Source organism: Chiloscyllium punctatum, chromosome 10 (genome assembly GCF_047496795.1).
Source record: "Chiloscyllium punctatum isolate Juve2018m chromosome 10, sChiPun1.3, whole genome shotgun sequence".
Lineage (NCBI taxonomy): Eukaryota > Metazoa > Chordata > Chondrichthyes > Orectolobiformes > Hemiscylliidae > Chiloscyllium > Chiloscyllium punctatum.
The window spans coordinates 98,128,313-98,147,577 of record NC_092748.1 but is presented as its reverse complement, the minus strand read 5'-3'; the positions used below and the strand labels follow the sequence as shown (position 1 = coordinate 98,147,577).

At 41.7% G+C, this 19,265-nt stretch overlaps 1 protein-coding gene across 41 annotated transcripts in view; it reads left to right on the top strand.

Annotated features, from left to right (window-relative positions):
• neb (nebulin) overlaps window positions 1-19,265 on the top strand; it is a 293,069-nt gene that overhangs the window by 239,909 nt on the left and 33,895 nt on the right. For 36 of the 41 annotated variants that reach the window (XM_072579807.1, XM_072579845.1, XM_072579844.1 and 33 more), the window contains 7 exons: window positions 2,823-2,933; window positions 3,389-3,499; window positions 9,583-9,696; window positions 13,093-13,197; window positions 15,347-15,451; window positions 17,346-17,450; window positions 17,903-17,995. In XM_072579807.1, coding sequence (XP_072435908.1) covers window positions 2,823-2,933; window positions 3,389-3,499; window positions 9,583-9,696; window positions 13,093-13,197; window positions 15,347-15,451; window positions 17,346-17,450; window positions 17,903-17,995 — 744 coding nt within the window. The remainder of the gene's footprint in view (window positions 1-2,822; window positions 2,934-3,388; window positions 3,500-9,582; window positions 9,697-13,092; window positions 13,198-15,346; window positions 15,452-17,345; window positions 17,451-17,902; window positions 17,996-19,265) is intronic. The other 5 variants (XM_072579841.1, XM_072579840.1, XM_072579815.1 and 2 more) reach the window with 2 other exon arrangements.

Below are 19,265 nucleotides of genomic sequence, written 5' to 3'. Positions count from 1 at the left end.
AGAATAGAACATAGAACATAGAACATAGGACAATACAGCACAGAACAGGCCCTTCGGCCCACGATGTTGTGCCGAACATTTGTCCTAGCTTAGCACCTATCCATGTACCTATCCATTGCCGCTTAAAGGTCACCAATGATTCTGACTCTGCCACTCCCACAGGCAGCGCATTCCATGCTGGGTAAAGAACCTCCCCCTGACATCCCCCCATTCCTTCCACCCTTCACCTTAAATTTAATTCCCCTTGTAACACTCTGTTGTACCCGGGGAAAAAGTCTCTGACTGTCTACTCTATCTATTCCCCTGATCATCTTATAAACCTCTATCAAGTCACCCCTCATCCTTCGCTGTTCCAATGAAAAAAGGCCTAGCACTCTCAACCTATTCTCGTATGATCTATTGTCCATTCCACGCAACATCCTGGTAAATCTCCTCTGCATCCTCTCCAAAGCTTCCACATCTTTCCTAAAATGAGGTGACCAGAACTGCACACAGTACTCCAAATGTGGCCTTACCAAGGTCCTGAAGAGCTGCAACATCACCTCACGACTCTTGAATTCAATCCCTCTGCTAATGAACGCTAATGCACCATAGACCTTCTTACAAGCTCTATCACCTGAGTGGCAACTTTCAAAGATCTATGAACATAGACCCCAAGATCCCTCTGCTCCTCCACCTTACGAAGAACCCTACCGTTAACCCTGTATTCCGCATTCTTATTTGTCCTTCCAAAATGGACAAGCTCACACTTGACAGGGTTGAACTCTATCTGCCACTCCTTAGCCCAGCTCTGCATCATATCTAAGTCCCTTTGCAGCCGACAACCGCCCTCCTCACTATCCACAACTCCACCAATCTTCGTATCGTCTGTAAATTTACTGACCCACCCTTCGACTCCCTCTTCCAAGTCATTAATAAAAATTACAAACAGCAGAGGACCCAGAACTGATCCCTGCGGAACTCCACTTCTAACTGGGCTCCAGACTGAATATTTACCATCTACCACCACTCTCTGACTTCGACCGGTTAGCCAGTTCTCTATCCAACTGGCCAAACTTCCCACTATCCCATGCCTCCTGACTTTCCGCATAAGCCTACCATGGGGAACCTTATCAAATGCCTTACAAAAATCCATGTACACTACATCCACTGCTCTACCCTCATCCACATGCTTGGTCACCTCCTCGAAGAATTCAATAAGACTTGTAAGATAAGACCTATCCCTCACAAATCCGTGCTGGCTGTCCCTAATCAAGCAGTGTCTTTCCAGATACTCATAAATCCTATCCCTCAGTACCCTTTCCATTACTTTGCCTACCACTGAAGTAAGACTAACTGGCCTTTAATTCCCAGGGTTATCCCTATTCCCTTTTTCGAACAGGGGCACAACATTCGCCACTCTCCAGTCCCTTGGTACCATCCCCGTTGACAGTGAAGACGAAAAGATCATTGCCAACGGCTCTGCAATTTCCTCTCTTGCTTCCCACATAATCCTAGGATATATCCTGTCAGGCCCAGGGGACTTGTCTATCCTCAAGTTTTTCAAAATGCCCAACACATCTTCCTTCCTAATAAGTATCTCCTCTAGCTTACCAGTCTGTTTCATACTCTCCTCTTCAACAATACGGTCCCTCTCATTTGTAAATACTGAAGAAAAGTACCTCATTCAAGACCTCTCCTATCTCTTCTGACTCAATACATAGTCTCCCACTACTGTCCTTGATCGGACCTACCCTCATTCTCGTCATTCTCATGACTCTCACATACGCATAAAAGGCCTTGGGGTTATCCTTGATCCTACCCACCAAAGATTTTTCATGCCCTCTCTTAGCTTTCCTAATCCCTTTCTTCAGCTCCCTCCTGGCTATCCTGTATCCCTCCAACGCTCTGTCTGAACCTTGTTTCCTCAACCTTATGTAAGTCTCCTTCTTCCACTTGACAAGAGATTCAACCTCCCTCGTCAACCAAGGTTCCCTCACACAACCATCTCTTTCCCGCCTGATAGGTACATACATATCAAGGACACGTCGTATCTGTTCCTTGAAAAAGTTCCACATTTCAACGACATCCTTCCCTGACAGCCTATGCTCCCAATTTATGCTCCTCAGAACCTGTCTTGCAGTATCGTATTTACCCTTCCCCCAATTGTAAAACCTACCCTGTTGCACGCACCTATCTCTCTCCATAACGTAGGTGAAAGTCACAGAATTGTGGTCACCATCATCAAAATGCTCACCCACTAACAAGCCCATCACTTGAATCTTGTATGTTTCAATAAGGTCACCTCCTATTCTTCTTAATTCCAGTGAATACAGGCACAATCTATTCAACCTCTCCTCAGAAATCAATCCTCCATCCATGGTATCTGCCTAGTGAACCTTCTCTGGATTACCTCCAATGCCAATATATATTTCTTAGATTGATATGTGCAAAACTGTTCGCAGTATTGCATGTGGAGCATGTCTTGTGTCCTGCATAGTTTTAGCAAAGGCTCCCACTTTTATACTCCATTCACTATGAAATTGAGGCCAACTAAGTTGGATGCCAACTTTTTGTGATTTAGAAATAAGGGCTCCCAAATCCCTTTCTCTACAGCTTTCTGCAGTCTTTCTCCATTTAACTAATATTCAGCTGCCAAAGAGCATAACTTCGCAATAGTACATTTGGTGGTCCATAAAAATGTGGAACTGTATAAAAATGATTATACCCACCAAGAATGTTTTAAGAATTTTCAATTGTCTGTTATATACATGCTGACCACTTATTTTTAATTCTGCTGCAAATTTCTTGTCTACTTTATTTCTTCTCCCTATCACCAATAGAAAGAATATAAGAAGGATTTGGAAGAGCACATAAAAGGCAGGAATCTTTCTGGTTTGGAGATTACGCCCGCAATGTTGCATGTCAAATATGCAACTAAAATAGGCTGTGAGGTATCCAGTCTATTTCTTTGTTGTTTAACAATTTGAAAAGTAATTATTGCTTTGTGTTGAAACAAATAAAATTTGGAATATGTCATGAGTAAGTTCATGCACAACCATGTTTTCACTAATCATGAAAGAAATTTTCTGCATATTTTTACGCATTTTGTTTATAATTTGTAGAATAATTTAGTTATTCAGTGGCTTGTAATCTATCTTTTGCTGGTGTCTCTCTCAGTATTTGGCAATTATGCATCATGTTCATTCAGAGCATTGTCACGCTAATTTCTTGTAATGGTAATGTAAAGAAACTTGCATTTCAGTCAATTAATTGTGCTTGAAGTGTTTTATCTATCTTAACACAATGAAAGATGCGTGTGCCATTCTGTTGTCTAGTCTCAGTTTACTGTCTGGGCAGAGATGTCATATAGTCAGTATTTCTGTAGCTATTTTTTCCATTTCTTTAGAAAGAGTACAGGAAGGATCTCGAGGAAGGTGTGAAGGGCAAGGGCTTAACGGTGGTTGAGGAGACTCCTGAGATGATGCGAGCAAAGAATGCCACGTACATTCTCAATGAGGTAAATATAACCCAGTGTCAGCAATGTGTGTCCTGTGCTCAGGATAACGAAATGTTACATTCTATAGAGTTATGAAAATATTGTAGGGCACACTTTCCTACTGTAGCAGATAAGTCAAATTTGTCATAAGAGCAGAGGACCATAGGGCTACTCTATCATTAGAGATGATAGTTTTATCTGAAGGTCACCATGCCTCAGGTGAGGGGTGAAATTAAGAAGGTGGGACCTAATGGTGACCTCAGCTGGTATGGGAATTGACACCATGCTGTTGGCATCGCTGTATACAGCAAACCATCCATCCAGCCAACTGAACTAACAAAGAACAAAAGAACGTGATAGTTAGCACCGCTGCCTCACAGCGCCAGAGACCCGGGTTCAATTCCCGCCTCGGGCAACTCTCTGTGTGGAGTTTGCACATTGTCCCCGTGTCTGCGTGGGTTTCCTCCGGGTGCTCCGGTTCCCTCCCACTGTCCAAAAATGTGCAGGTTAGGTGAATTGGCCATGCTAACTTGCCTGTAGTGTTAGGTGAAGGGGTAAATGTAGGGGAATGGGTCTGGATGGGTTGCTCTTCGGAGGGTCGGTGTGGACTTGTTGGGCCGAAGGGCCTGTTTCCACACTGTAAGTAATCTAATCTAATCTAAGAAAAATACAGCACAGCAATAGGCCCTGCAAGCCCTGCAAGCCTGTGCCAATCCAAATCGTCTATCTAAATTTGTTGCCTATTTTCTAAGGATCTCTATCCCTCTGGTCCCTGCCCATTCATGTATCTGTCTCGATACGTCTTAAATGATGTTATCATGTCCACCTCTACCACCTCCTCTGGGAACTCATTCCAGGCACCCACCGCCCTCTGCCTAAAGAACTTTTGATGTTAAGTTCATACCTTTAGCTCATACACTTTACCTATTAGAAAGTTGATCATTGCAGAATATATTAGCAGATTTCTCAGAATGGCCTAGTTTGATTGAACTATCTAAATGCACAATCATATCCTTTATATCTACATGTGCTTATATTTCTGTTTGTTTTCATAATTTGGAAACGGATATTGGAATTGACAGGAAGTATGTTTAACTTTTCTTTCTGCCCCATGCCCTAGGATTGTTGAAGCCAATTGTAGAGGTAGCACTGCTTCCCACAATAATTCATGGATATTTATCTGCCTCTTTTAGATTTTAAAAGTGATGATACCCTTTTCTCTCAGTAGTTTAGTGTCCTTGTAAAATTAGACCAATTTTACGTACAGTTTTGGTCAGATTTAAACATTGATTTGACTGTCTCAAAGGAATTGTTGACATTGAGTTTTTTGAAGAAGTAACAAAGAGAATTGATGAGGGCAGAGTGGTAGATGTGATCAATATGGACTTCAGTAAGGCATTCGGCAAGGTTCAGAAACATGGCTCAGAAATGGGCAGGACTGGCAGCTTAATGTTCCAGGATACAAATGTTCCAGGAAGGATAGAATGGGAGGCAAGGGCGGAGGGTGAGTGGCGTTTTTGATAAGGGATAGCATTACAGCTGTACTGAGGGAGGATATTCCTGGAAATATATCCAGGGAAGTTATTTGGGTGGAACTGAGAAATAAGAAAGGGATGATAACCTTACTGGGATTGTATTATAGACCCCCTAATAGTCAGAGGGAAATTGAGAAACAAACTTGTAAGGAGACCTCAGCTATCTGTAAGAATAATAGAGTGGTTATGGTAGGGGATTTTAACTTTCCAAACATAGACTGGGAATGCCATAGTGTTAAAGGTTTAGATCGAGAGGAATTTTCTGATTCAGAATGTGGGTGTAGAGAAGGTGCAAAACCTGACCTACTCTTGGGAAATAAGGCAGGGCAGGTGATTGAGGTGTCAGTGGGGGAGCACTTTGGGACCAGCGACCATAATTCTATTAGATTTAAAATAGTGATGGAAGAGGATAGACTAGATCTAAAAGTTGAAGTTCTAAATTGGAGAAAGGCCAATTTTGATGGTATTAGGCAAGAACTTTCAAAAGCAGATTGGGGGCAGATGTTCACAGGTAAAGGGACGGCTGGAAAATGGGAAGCCTTCAGAAAGGAGATAACAAGAATCCAGAGAAAGTATATTCCTGTTAGGGTGAAAGGAAAGGCTGGTAGGTAGAGGAAATGCTGGATGACTAAAGGAATTGAGCATATGTAAGGTACAGGCAGGATAGATCGAATGAATCCTTAGAAGAGTATAAAGGCAGTAGGAGTATACTAAAGAGGGAAATCAGGAGGGCAAAAAGGGGACATGAAGTAGCTTTAGCAAATAGAATTAAGGAGGATCCAAAGGGTTTTTACAAATACATTAAGGACAAAAGGGTAACTAGAGAGAGAATAGGGCGCCTCAAAGATCAGCAAGGCGGCCTATGTGTGGAGCCCCAGGAGATGGGGCAGATACTAAATGAGTATTTTCTGTGGAAAAGGATATGGAAGATATAGAAAGTAGCGAAATAGATGGTGACACCTTGCAAAATGTCCATATTACAGAGGAGGAAGTGCTGGATGTCTTGAAATGCATAAAAGTGGATAAATCCCCAGGACCTGATCAGGTATACCCGAGAACTCTGTGGGAAGCGAGAGAAGTGATTGCTGGGCCCCTTGCTGAGATATTTGTATCATCGATAGTCACAGTTGAGGTGCCGGAAGACTGGAGGTTGGCTCACATGGTGCCACTCTTTAAGAAGGGTAGTAAGGATAAGCCAGGGAACTATAGACCAGTGAGCCTGAAGTCGGTGGTGGGCAGGTTGTTGGAGGGAATCCTGAGGGACAGGATGTACATGTATTTGAAAAGGCAAGGACTGATTAGGGATAGTCAACATGGCTTTGTGCGTGGGAAATCATGTCTCACAAAATCGATTGAGTTTTTTTGAAGAAGTAACAAAGAGGATTGATGAGGGCAGAGTGGTAGATGTGATGTATATGGACTTCAGTAAGGCGTTCAACAAGATTCCCCATGGGAGACTGGTTAGCAAGGTTAGATCTCACGGAATAAAGGGAGAACTAGCCATTTGGATACAGAACTGGCTCAAAGGTAGAAGACAGAGGGTGGTGGTGGAGGGTTGTTTTTCAGACTGGAGGCCTGTGACCAGTGGAGTGCCACAAGAATCGGTGCTGGGTCCTCTATTTTTTGTTATTTACATAAATGATTTATTTACATAAATCCATATACTTGGATGCAAGTATAAGAGGTACAGTTAGTAAGTTTGCAGATGACACCAAAATTGGGGGTGTAGTGGATAGCGAAGAAAGTTACCTCAGATTACAACAGGATCTTGATCAGACAGGCCAATGGGCTGAGAAGTGGCAGATGGAGTTTAATTCAGATAAATGTGAGGTGCTGCATTTCAGGAAAGCAAATCTTAGCAGGACTTATACACTTAATGGTAAGATCCGCGGGAGTGTTGCTGAACAAAGAGACCATGGAGTGCAGGTTCATAGCTCCTTGAAAGTGGAGTCGCAGGTGGATAGGATAATGAAGAAGGCATTTGGTATGCTTTCCCTTATCGGTCAGAGTATTGAGTACAGGAGTTGGGAGATCATGTTGCGGCTGTACAGGACATTGGTTGGACTATTGTTGAAATATTGCGTACAATTCTGGTCTCCTTCCTATCAGAAGGATGTTGTAAAACTTGAAAGGATTCAGAAATGATTTACAAGGATGTTGCCAGAGTTGGACAATTCGAGCTATAGGGAGAGGCTGAACAGGCTGGGGCTGTTTTCTCTGGAGCGTCGGAGACTGAGGGGTGACCTTATAGAGGTTTACAAAATTATGAGGGGCATGGATAGGATAAATAGACAAAGTCTTTTCCCTGGGGTCGAGGAGTCCAGAACTAGAGGGCTTAGGTTTAGGGTGAGAGGGGAAAGCTATAAAAGGGACCTAAGGGGCAATGTTTTCATGCAGAGGGTGGTACATGTATGGGATGAGCTGCCAGAGGAAGTGGTGGAGCTGAAAAATGTGTTGCTGGAAAAGCGCAGCAGGTCAGGCAGCATCCGTGGAGCAGGAGAATCGATGTTTCGGGCATAAGCCCTTCTTCTGCTCCTTGGATGCTGCCTGACCTGCTGCGCTTTTCCAGCAACACATTTTTCAGCCCTGATCTCCCGCACCTTAGAGGAAGTGTTGGAGGCTGGTACAATTGCAACATTTAAGAGGCATTTGTATGGGTATATGAATAGAAAGGGGTTGGAGGGATATGGGCCGGGTGCTGGCCGGTGGGACTAGATTGGTTGAGATATCCGGTCAGCACGGATGAGTTGGACAGAAGGGCCTGTTTCCGTGCTGTACATCTCTATGACTCTATAAGAGAGTTATTGCAAGTATTTATCTTCTTGGTATGAAACCATGACAAGGAGCATGAGAATAAAGAAGAGGTCATTTAGTCCACAGGGTTGGCTCAGGAACTGCAGTTTAAGCCACTTGTGAACCTTTAGGGCTTACGGAACCAAGTGAGAACGAGAGAGAGAGCGCCTTTAGCTGCTTGGTACTATTTCCACCAATGAATCCAAAGGTGCAGGAATTAAATCTTACTGAAGACAGTTCTGGTGAGTGGAGATTGGTTCTAACTCTGATGTCTAGTTTCCTTCTGGAGGTTGGCCTAAAAGATTTGTTATCAAAGAGAGTTTTGATCAGGTGACCACCAAATCAAATGCTTCTATTGTCCAACCAGAACCTTTTAAAGTTGAAAGCCTTAATGAATGGAAGGAGCTCTGGTTACACCTACTTATGATAAACTGACTTCTTTTTTCCTTTCTTTGTTAAGAATCAAGCCCACAGATACAGAACCTTGAGGATCTATAGGTTCTGTCATTTGAGTAAATTCCACAGATGAATTTTGTCTTAGTATGCCCGTAGAAGAGGGAGACTGCTACCCATAGTTAATCAATTAGGAAATTTCTGGAGACTTGAGATAGTCTGTGTAAAAAATATTTTAAAAAGTCACCTGATTTGCAGAAACCACATTAGTCACACTTTTTTGATGTAATTTCTTTTTCAGAAACTTCACGGTAAAAACAATCCATATAAAATTAAGAATACGGGATGCCTTTCTTGGGACAGAGCAAACAAATGGTGTTTAAGCAGATAGATTGAGCTATCACTCATAACAGTGTTCACAGGCATAAGTCTTTTCTTTCAGTCTGTTTATCTCCAATCACCTAGACCAAGAATCAACCAGATTGAACAGATCAATAATATATGTAAATAGCCAGATAAGCTCCTCTGTTTAGATCAATCTGCCTTTGCAGTTAAGATTAGAATGGTGCTGGAAAAACACAGCAGGTCAGGCAGCATCCGAGGAGCAGGAAAATCGACATTTCGGCAAAATCCCTTCATCAGGAATGAGACTGGGAGCCTCGGGGGTGGAGAGATAAATGGGATGGAGTCACGCTGGGGGGAAGGTAGCTGAATGTGCAATCGGTGGATAGAGGTGGAGGTGAAGGTGATAGGTCAGAGAGGAGGGTGGAGTGGATAGGTGGAAAGTAAGGTGGACAGGTCATGAGGGCAGTGCTGAGCTGGAAGGTTGGAACTGGGGTAAAGTGGGGCGAGGGGAAATGAGGAAACTGGTGAAGTCTACATTGATGCCATGGGGTTGAAGGTCTCGAGGTGGAAGATGAGGCATTCTTCCTCCAGTGGTTTTGCAGTTGCCAACATACCAAGATGAACTGGTGGTCTTGGCTGTGGATCTGGTTTTCCGAACAGAACAATAGAGTTCAAGTAGCACATTGGGCCATAGAACTCTGTCTCTGAACCAAACCCTCCAGATTGAAACGTGCCCAGCACTTGATAGTCAAGGCACATATATTCCAAACAGATGATCAAATCCTTTCAACACTGGCCAGTGACAGGGGATAAGAGTGCAAGAGATCCCTGGTCAACCATGTGAAGAAAGAATGTTGGAGCCTTTATTATCACCACCCATTGCTCTCGAGTAAGGCATGCCAAGAAAAGTGCATGTTGCCATCCCATAGTGTGGTAGAGGCAATTCTTGACTATATTGTAATTAGATTTCCAGTAGGGCTATTCCCACATACTAATTACAAAACTATTGATGAGTGGCCTTTTTTTTGTCTAACTCAGAAAGAGTACAAGAGGTCATTGGATGAAGAAATCAAGGGTAAAGGGCTCGTGGCACTTGCTAATGAAACACCAGACTTTGCCAGAGCCAAGAATGCTACAGAAATTTTAAGCCAGGTGAGTGGGTATGGACACAATAGATTAATTCTTCTACATAATTAAAGATATCCTATTGGCCTTGCCCTTGACAACAGTAAGTTTGTTTTTCATGTCTTTGTTCATTCGTGTGAGAGGAGAAAGATTTAAAAAGGACATGGGGGCAACCTTTTTACGGAGAGTGGAATGAACTGCCAGAGAAAGTGTGAATGCAGGTTCAGTTATAATATTTAAAAGACACATAGATAGGTTCATGATTAGGAAAGGTTTAGAGGGATATGAGTCAAGCGCAGGTAGATGGGACTAGTTTAGGTTGGGAACATGGTCAGCTTGGATTGTTTGGACCGAAGGTTCTGTTTCTGTTCTGCATGACTCTGATTCTATGACTCATGGGTTACGGGTCATAGCTGACAAATTCTGAAATTACTTAATTGCATTTGAGAAAGTGATGGCGAGTTGCCTTCATGAACCACCTGGTGAATGCATATCCCCCTTCGATGAAGTTCCAAGATATTTGACCCGGTGATAATGAAGGAATGTGGATGTATTTCCAAGTCAGGATCTATGTGATTTTGAGGGAAATTTGCAGAATGTGGTCATCCCATTTTCCAGCTGTACTTGTTCTTCTGGCTGGTAGATGAAATGGATTTGGAAGATGCTATTGAGTCAGCCTTGATGAATTGTTGCAGTCATCCTGTAGGTAGTAAACAAGAACTATGCATTAATGGTGGAAGAAGTGAATGTTTAAGGTGATGGATGGGGATCAATCAGAGCTGATTTGTCCTGGATGGAATCAAGCTTTTTGAATATTGTTGAAGCTGCATTCACCCAGACAAGTGAAGAATATTCCATCACCGTCCTGACCTCTAGATAGTGGGCATACTCTGGTAAAAAAAGGAGATGAATTACTCTTAGCAGAATTCCCAACTTTAGCTTGCATTAATAGCCACAGTGTTTTTATGGTTGGTCCAGTTATGCTCTGTCAATGGTAACATCCTGCATGATGTTACTGAGGGATACAATGATAGTATTAATCAATGTTATGAGGAGATGGATAGGTCTCTCTTGCTGGAGATAGTCCTTGCACAATACTCGTATGGAATGTATGTTATTTGCCCTTCCACAATCTTAGCCTTAGTGTTGTCCATGCAAGGATAGACAGTTTCTGTATCCGAGAATTCACAAATCGTACTGAGAACTAGAGTCTGAACTTTTGATTCTGGGTTGCGAGTATTGAGTTAGGAGACTTCTTGGCTGCGTAAAAGCAACCAGAGATAAATCGCCTTAAATGTTTCCATTTTCATTTGGGGGTTGGTGGTTAGGGGAGAGTCATCTAAGGCAATAGAAGTCATGGTCATCACCCCACAAAGAGTTGATTTCAGTAACAGACAACAACAATACAGTCTCCCAAACTTCATCACTCACAGGTACCAAGCTCCTACACACTTACATCTTTGCCAATCCATACCACTTCATGCCCCCACCCAACCTCTACTGCCTACCCACTCCCATTGCCCTTTGTATCTCCTTGCCAACAGTACCAAGTCATACCATTCTCATGCCTCTTACAAACCTTAGCCCTTACAGCCTCTATGTCAACTCACCCATAATCCTCATGCTTATGTCAATGGACAGAGTGAAATAGCAAGCACTGATTCTTTTTTTCAAAACTGTAGACAGTTTTAAATGCTCGACAGCATGTTTTACAATGTGTTTGACTGTTCAAATGCATTTATTCACTTCTTTTACATCCAACTATTGAAACTTGCACCTGACCAAAGGCAGCAATGCTTTCAGATGTGTTATTGCCTCTTTAAATCACTCACATACAAACTATATCCCGTCCCAATTCCCTTCCCATCATATGGTGAAAAATGCCATTATCAGGTTCAGAGATGGAACTTCCAGAATTAGGTGCCATTTGGCTCAGCCAGAAACCCTTTGCAACATGACAAAAATTCTGGCTTGCATAACATCAGCAAACATTCTGACCCTGTGATGGAGCAATATTATTGTTAAGGCTGTTGAAGCTGTTTGAGCTGAGGACACTAACTGTAGGAACACGTGCAGAGACGTCCAGTAGCTGAGATGACTGACCTCCAGCAAACACAACCATCTTCCCTTGTGCCAGGTCTAATTCTAACCAGTAGAGAGTTTCCCCCGATTTCCATTCATTCCAGTTTTGCTAGGGTCCTTAATGTCTCAGTCAAATGTTTTGATGTCACGGGCAGTTACTTTCACCATATTTCTGGAAGCTAACACTTTAGTTTGTCCATTTTTGGACCAAGGCACGTTGAGGGAAGGAGCTGAGTGGCCCTGGAAGAACTGAAACTGAGGATCAGTGAGTAGCTTATTGCTCAGTGAGTGCTGCTCAATACACTGCTGATGGCATTTTCCATTGTTTCCTGATGTCTAAGAGTGGACTGAGAGGGCAATAACTGGCCAGATTGGATTATCCTGCATTAGTGTAAAGGGACTACCTGAACAAGTTTGCACATTGGTACGTTCAAGAAGGCAGCCCACCATTACCTTTTCAAGAGCAACTGGATTCAGGCAATAAATATGGGCCAGCCAGCAACACACATATCCCATGAATAAATAATAATTTATAAAAGTACTCGTGTTGTAGCTGTACTGAAACATCCTGGCCAGTCGTGCAGCAAGTTCTGGAATGTATTGAGTTCTATTGTTGGAGCATTATCAGGGCCCATAGTCTTTTCAGTTTCATAACTGTTGAACAAAGGCTGTAATAAAGAACAGAGCCAAATGATCCAAATGGAAGCAAAACTGAGCATTAGTGAGTATTTGTCCCTCTCAAGAATATATTGTTATTTTACTAACAGTTATGGGTAGGCCGATGGTACAGATTTGTCCTGCTTTTTGTGGAGAGGACATACCTGATCAACCTTTGGGTCATTCGAATATTGTAACTGTATTGTAATTTCTTGTGTACGGTTATGGTTACTTTGGAAATACAAGTCTTTAGAATTAAAAAAAATTTGTTGTTGTGGCCTGTAATATTTACAGTGTTTAGCATGTTTGGCCATTTCTTGATATCACTTGGAATGAATCAAACTGACTGAAAGCATTCATTGTAGTGGTTGGTGCTTCAGAAATTCACTTTGCACTTGTGGCTATAGACGACAGCAGATGCTTCAGCCTCGTCTTTTGCATTTGTTGCCTGTGCTCTATCATCATTGACAATGGGGTCTGCCTCTGGGGGCCTGCTCCCATTAGTTCTCTGTTGCCACATGTGCAGAGGTTGGAGAGCTCTGGAAACGAATGACTGATCCAGTTTTCTGTCATAACCTTCCAAATCTGTAAATTATAACTCCATCCCAACTCAGTGATGTTCATTGATTAATCAAATGGCTGAAATGGTATCTGTGTGGTTAACATTGACCTCATTCTTTTTAGGTAAAATACAAGCAGTTGGCTGAAATGGACAGGCCAAATTACACGACAGTTGTAGATACACCTGATATAATTCACGCTCATAATGTGAAGTATTTGAGCAGCCAGGTAAAGCATTTCTTTCTCCTATCTATTTTCAGTTCTGCTGCCCATTTTCACAACAGATCTGACCATTGCTGGCCAGGAGGAGGATGTCTGCAATGTTGGTGCAGATGTAACAGAGCAGAACCACAACTGCCCTCACCCCAAGCCATCGATTCCTGAACTCTGTTGGTGGCGGGGCCACTTTAGGAATGGATAGGTACATATGCCCTCTTTAATGCAGGTATAACATACTAGATATTCACAAATGGCTGAGTAAACATGATCTTACATGTTAAATTAGAGAAAACTGAATGGGAAAGAATTTATTTTTTAATTAAGAAAAATGTCTCAGACAATATGAGGCAGGCAGTGGTATTTACTAAATATCGGAACTGCTGGTGAATGTTCCCCAACCTCTCTAATGTATCCTTGTAACAAGTGTACTGATGAAGGGCTCTTGCCTGAAACGTCGACTCTGCCGCTCCTCGGACGTTGCCTAACATGCTGTGCTTTTCTAGCACTACATTCTTGACTCTAATCTCCAGCATCTACATTCCTCACTTTTGCCTACATTCGCAACATGTGTCCTCCAGCAGTAATCCGTGACCTGGTAGGAATCAAGGAAACTTCTCCACTTCTAACCTTTTGGTCTTCAGTATCTTCTAATTACGTTGCATGTCTTAGTAACAATTTGAGGTCTACATTGGGATGAGAACAATCTTTCACTTCTCATCAACTTACACCAAGCTAACTTCCTGGGGATGGCCAGAAGCTGGATAATGGAACACCCCCTTGCTGATATTTAAATGTAATGGACATAAGGTGCACATAATTGCAAGGTGCCCCAGTCCTCACCCCGTGAAGGCAAACTGGGATTTCTGTCCTCTCCAGCCCCAAATAATTCCAAAAGCTTTCTTTTTGACAGACTATGTTTTTCCAACTCTGTTGGCTAGCAGTTGCCATGTCTTCTCAGTGATATTACAGTACAAATCATTTCATCCAACATTTCTTTTGTTGAATATGTCAATTGCAATTAAGCATTTTGTGAGATGCACTTTAAAAATAGTCTCAAATGTTCATCAGCAATTCCAGGAATGAGAAACCTCTGTTACAAGGATACATTAGAGAGGTTGGGGAACATTCACCAGCAGTTCCGATATTTAGTAAATACCACTGCCTGCCTCATATTGCCTGAGACATTTTTCTTAATTAAAAAATAAATTCTTTCCCATTCAGTTTTCTCTAATTTGACATGTAAGATTATGTTTACTCAGCCATTTGTGAATATCTAGTATGTTATACCTGCATTAAAGAGGGCAAATGCCATTATTCCTCCAGCTTCTATTCACTGTATGTACAGCTCCACTTTGACATTGCAGTACTTGGCTGGGGAATTTATGCATTTGAAATTACCGTGTTCTTCAAACTTGTTTCAAGAACTTCAAGTACTTCAGGTTTCCATCGCAAGTGATTTGCAAAATCCCCAATGTAAAACTATCAATGAATTCATGTAACAGAGTAGGTTGAACGAGTGCAATTAAGATTTAATACAATAAATTCTTGTGTTCACTTCCAGTAATGCAGTACATTCCTGTCTCCTCCAAATTTATACATAATTAAAGGGTGGCACGGTGGCACAGTGGTTAGCACTGCTGCCTCACAGCGCCAGGCACCCGGGTCCAATTCTAGCCTCGGGCAATTGTCTGTATGGAGCTTGCACATTCTCCCTGTGTCTGTGTGTGTTTTCTCCAGTTGGTCTGGTTTCCTCCCATTGTCTAAATATGTGCAGGTTAGGTGAATTGGCCATGCAGAATTGACCATAATGTTCAGGGATTTGTAGGCTGGGTGCATTAGTCAGAGGTTAAATATAGGGGAATGGATCTGGGGGGGGGTTACTCCTTGAGGGTTGCTGTGGACTTGTTGGGCCAAAGGGCCTGTTTCCACACAGTAGGGTTTCTATTCTAAAGAAGACAATGAAAATTAAATAGTTTAATTTAAGTACACTGCTGTGTTTTTTACACAGTCCAATTTAGACCCTGATGAGTTTTAGTCTGGGCTTAGCCATTTGACATCCTTTATTGTTATGAAATGTCTGAACTGTAGCTGATTCTGGTGCAATGTAATATGCCTTTCCATTGCCATCTACTAATGTTGTTCTGACTTGCTTATGTAGAACCAATATAAGGCAGATGCTGTGAAGACCATGTCTCAATATGTCTCAGTAACGGATACACCTGAGATGCACAGAGTCCGTGAAAACCAGAAGAACATCAGTACGGTAAGTCAATAAGTTTTACCATATCTGGCGCTCAGTTCAATCGTGTGGGAACCCAAGGCCTTTGCTTTCTGATTTGAAGTGTTGACCAAGTTTTCAGTCAACGTTTTCTGTGCTCCATGGTTGTTCTGCAGCAAAACCAATAGCATAATACATGCTAAAAGAACAAAGAACAGGACACCCTCAACATGTTCTCAATTCAATGTAATCCGTGTTTGGCAAAAGCTAAAAAGATTCAACCTTATTTTGGGACACACTGCAGAAATGCTGATGTTGTCTTCAAAGGGGTTAAGTACTGTGTCACTGTTGCCTGTCTGGACAATCAGTGTCCAACATGTTTACTGGGAACAGTAAACATCAAAATTGTTTGTGTACTTTATTTGCTTTATATGTTTTTTATGGAATTCAACAGGGCTTTAACAAAATATTATTAACATTCTAGCAGAGCGATAGTTATTTCCCTTCTTCCAACTCCCACATACTTTATAATATATTATCTCTATTTGTCTCCTTTAGTCCCCCTTTCCTCTCTCACTGTGCACTGTTCCTTGATCGTGAGCGAAGCCAATTCCCAGGTCAGTGCCCAATACTGCTCGGTGAGCTCTCAGGTCTGAGGATGACTCTCCAACCTTTTGTGACTGGATGGCATATCAGAGATAGTGATGGGGAGATTTTTGGAGTGATCATGAGACCATAAGGCATAGGAGCAGAAATTAGTCCATTCTGCCAATCAAGTCTGCTCCACCATTCAATCATGGCTGTTAAGTTTCTCAACTCCGTTTTCCCGCTTTCTCCCTGTGACCCTTGATCCCCTTGACAATCAAGAACCTGTCTATCTCTGTCTTAAATATACTTAATGACCTGGCCTCCACAGTTCTTTGTGGCAATGGATTCCATAGATTCACCACTCTCTGGCTGAAGAAGTTTCTCCTTATCTCTGTTCTAAAAGGTCTTAGATTTTAACCCCCTTCCTACAGAGAAGACTGCACAGGAGAAGATTTAAAATCAGGCAGAGTCCACTGAATGGTCTAAGGACATTCCTGTTCACACTATTTACACCTGGTGACTTCTGAGTTTCACCGATTCGAAACCAGTTGAGGCCCCCCCAGTGCAGACAAATACAGGCCTAATTTAAATGTGAGAGTCTGAGTCCAAAGGCATAATCAATAATGTCACTGAGAAAATCCATTTAATTGGGGTTAGAACATAGAACACAGGACATAGGGTTCAGCCATTTAAATCAATAGCGCCTCTGTACTGTAGATTCTCCTGGGGCACTGCCTGATTCAGGGATCATATGCACTCAATCTTCCCTCCTCCTTTAAAGCTGGTAGAGAATCTTGCATGCAAAAACTCATATGAAGGTGTAGTGGTGCAATGAGTAGTGCCCCTACCCCTGAGCCAACAGGTTCCCATCCAACTCCAGGACTTAATGGCCATGGAAGGTGTCTTCATGGTGCAGTCAAATGGGTTGATTGCCAACTTGCAACTCTGCCAATGCACCAATGGGAAGAATGGGAGACACTCTTGGTCAGTCATGTTTGATACACCATAGTGTCCCTCAGCTTCAGGCTGTTCCTAAACAAATGTAACCATGGGCTTTGTCTGCTTTCAAAGCTTGGAGAAGCCGGATCCTGACATGCTTTTTGTTCATAATGAACTTTGAACAAATGTTATTCCAGCTGTTTGATACCTTGTAGCCTCAGAGAATGAGAGTTGGACAGGCAAAAAAAGTAAGAATCATCTAAATATTTAGACCAAGCATTTGAATGTAGAGATAATCCCATGGAAACCTTTTGTTAGAGCCCTGGAATTCATCAGCTTTGCCTGGTCTTATCAATGTTCCTTTAATTGTTGTTTCTGTTTTCTTACTGCTGATTTTCACTCTGTTTTATAGCTTCAGTACACTTCAGAACTTAAACACATTAAAGGAAAGGTTACCACAGTAAAAGACACACCTGAAATCCTGCGAGCTAAGGAAAACCAAAAGAATTTCAGCTTGGTACTTCTTTTACCTAAATATTTTTCCAATGCTAACCTACTCACCATTTGTAATTTTTAAAGCCATTTTCTACTTTTCTCCTTACCCTTTTATCTACACATTTTACTTCTAACAAAATTCAGCAATTACAGTAATATAACAATTTCCATTTGATACCTCAGTAGTGCAGATATTTTCTAATAATAGACTTGTATATTTATTGCATATGATGTCTTTTAAAGGTTTTTCATGCCCTTAATTGTCTTTTGGTTAAAATTAACTCTACTGGGTTTATTACTATTTATCAACCTCTTACAGGTTTCTGGTTTAATTGGTTTGTTACTTGTAACCTATATCAATTTGTTATTGAATTTTTGCCTGGTTTGGATATATGGTTTCTGAGTTCCATTGCCAAATCAAGACCATCTCTGTCCTGCCCTTCATTCTAATATCTTGCTTCTATGTGTGTAAAGATCGCATATAAAGAAGAGGTTGGTACAGGGACATCAATTAAAGAAACACCAGAGATGGAGAGAATCAAAAGAACACAGGAGGCCATTAGTTCGGTATAATCCTTGACAGCACCAATCCTCCTCTTCCTAATTCATGCTAATCCTTTTATTTACACTACTCTCAAACTTTTAATCTTTCACCTGTGTGAAATTTGTTCTCCTTAATAACAATAGTTACATAATCCGTTATATTCACAGATAACCCAGGTTATGATGCAGCTAGGATTTGCAATGCAATAGAAAACACCCTGAAAAATTATTTCCACATGTCTGTATTTCCAATTAACTGTATTGAGGACAGTGTTCACAATGTGGGCACAGTAAGGTAATGGCTATGGTACATGGCTCTCAACCAGAGGTTCTTGATTATCAATCCGGGAAAAGTGGGTTCAAAAATAAAAACAAAGTGTTGGAGAATCTCAGCAGGTCTGGCAGCAAGAGAGAAACCGTTAGCATTTAGAGTCCAATATGACTTCTCCAGAACCATTCCTGATGTGTTTCTCCAGCATTTCCTGTTTTTATTTCAGATTTCCAGCATCTGCAGTATTTCATTTTTATTTTAACATGCATTCAAATTCCACCAAGGGAATTTGGACTTTGTATTTAACAAGCAAAAACCTGTGGAAATAATAGCTGATGTCAGTAGAAGTGACTGTGAAGCCCAAGTGGTCTTTATGGAAACAAACCTGGGGTCCTTATTGGTCTGGTCTTTATGTGACTCTAACCCCTGAAGTGGTCCACAAGGAGAAGCCACCATTATTTCCTCAGGGCAACTGTACTCTGGTTGATCTGAGGTTGGTGAGAATATGGAAATTAGTACCACCAGAAAATGTTGAGGCAAACAGAATTATTGCAGTTAGGGGGAAGCCAGGTAGTTCAAGAAATAAGGGACTTGAGTGTTATGATGATACATTAGCTGAAGTTGGATGGGAGAAGACAGGCTCCTGTAAAGCATAAAAACAGCAAGGACTGGTTGGACACAATAACTTGTTTCTACATGTTATATGGAATTAAGGAACTGCCAAAATACTGGATTTGTCAGTATAAACCTGATTCTGAGAATGATTATTGAAATTAATCAGCCTTGGTCACTCAGTTCTGTTTAACTATTGTTGATTTTCAGGACTGTACAGTTATTTTGGTCTAAAACTATTCAGAGGGATAAAAGAATCCAGAGGCAATGATTACTGAATGCTGCATTTGTATTGTCACATTGTGACCATCGTTAAGGATATCTAATTAACACAAGTTGCTCTGAGGCATTTGGATACCCTCTGCTAGTTTCTGCAATGGTGACAAATATCAATGGGCATCCCAGATGACA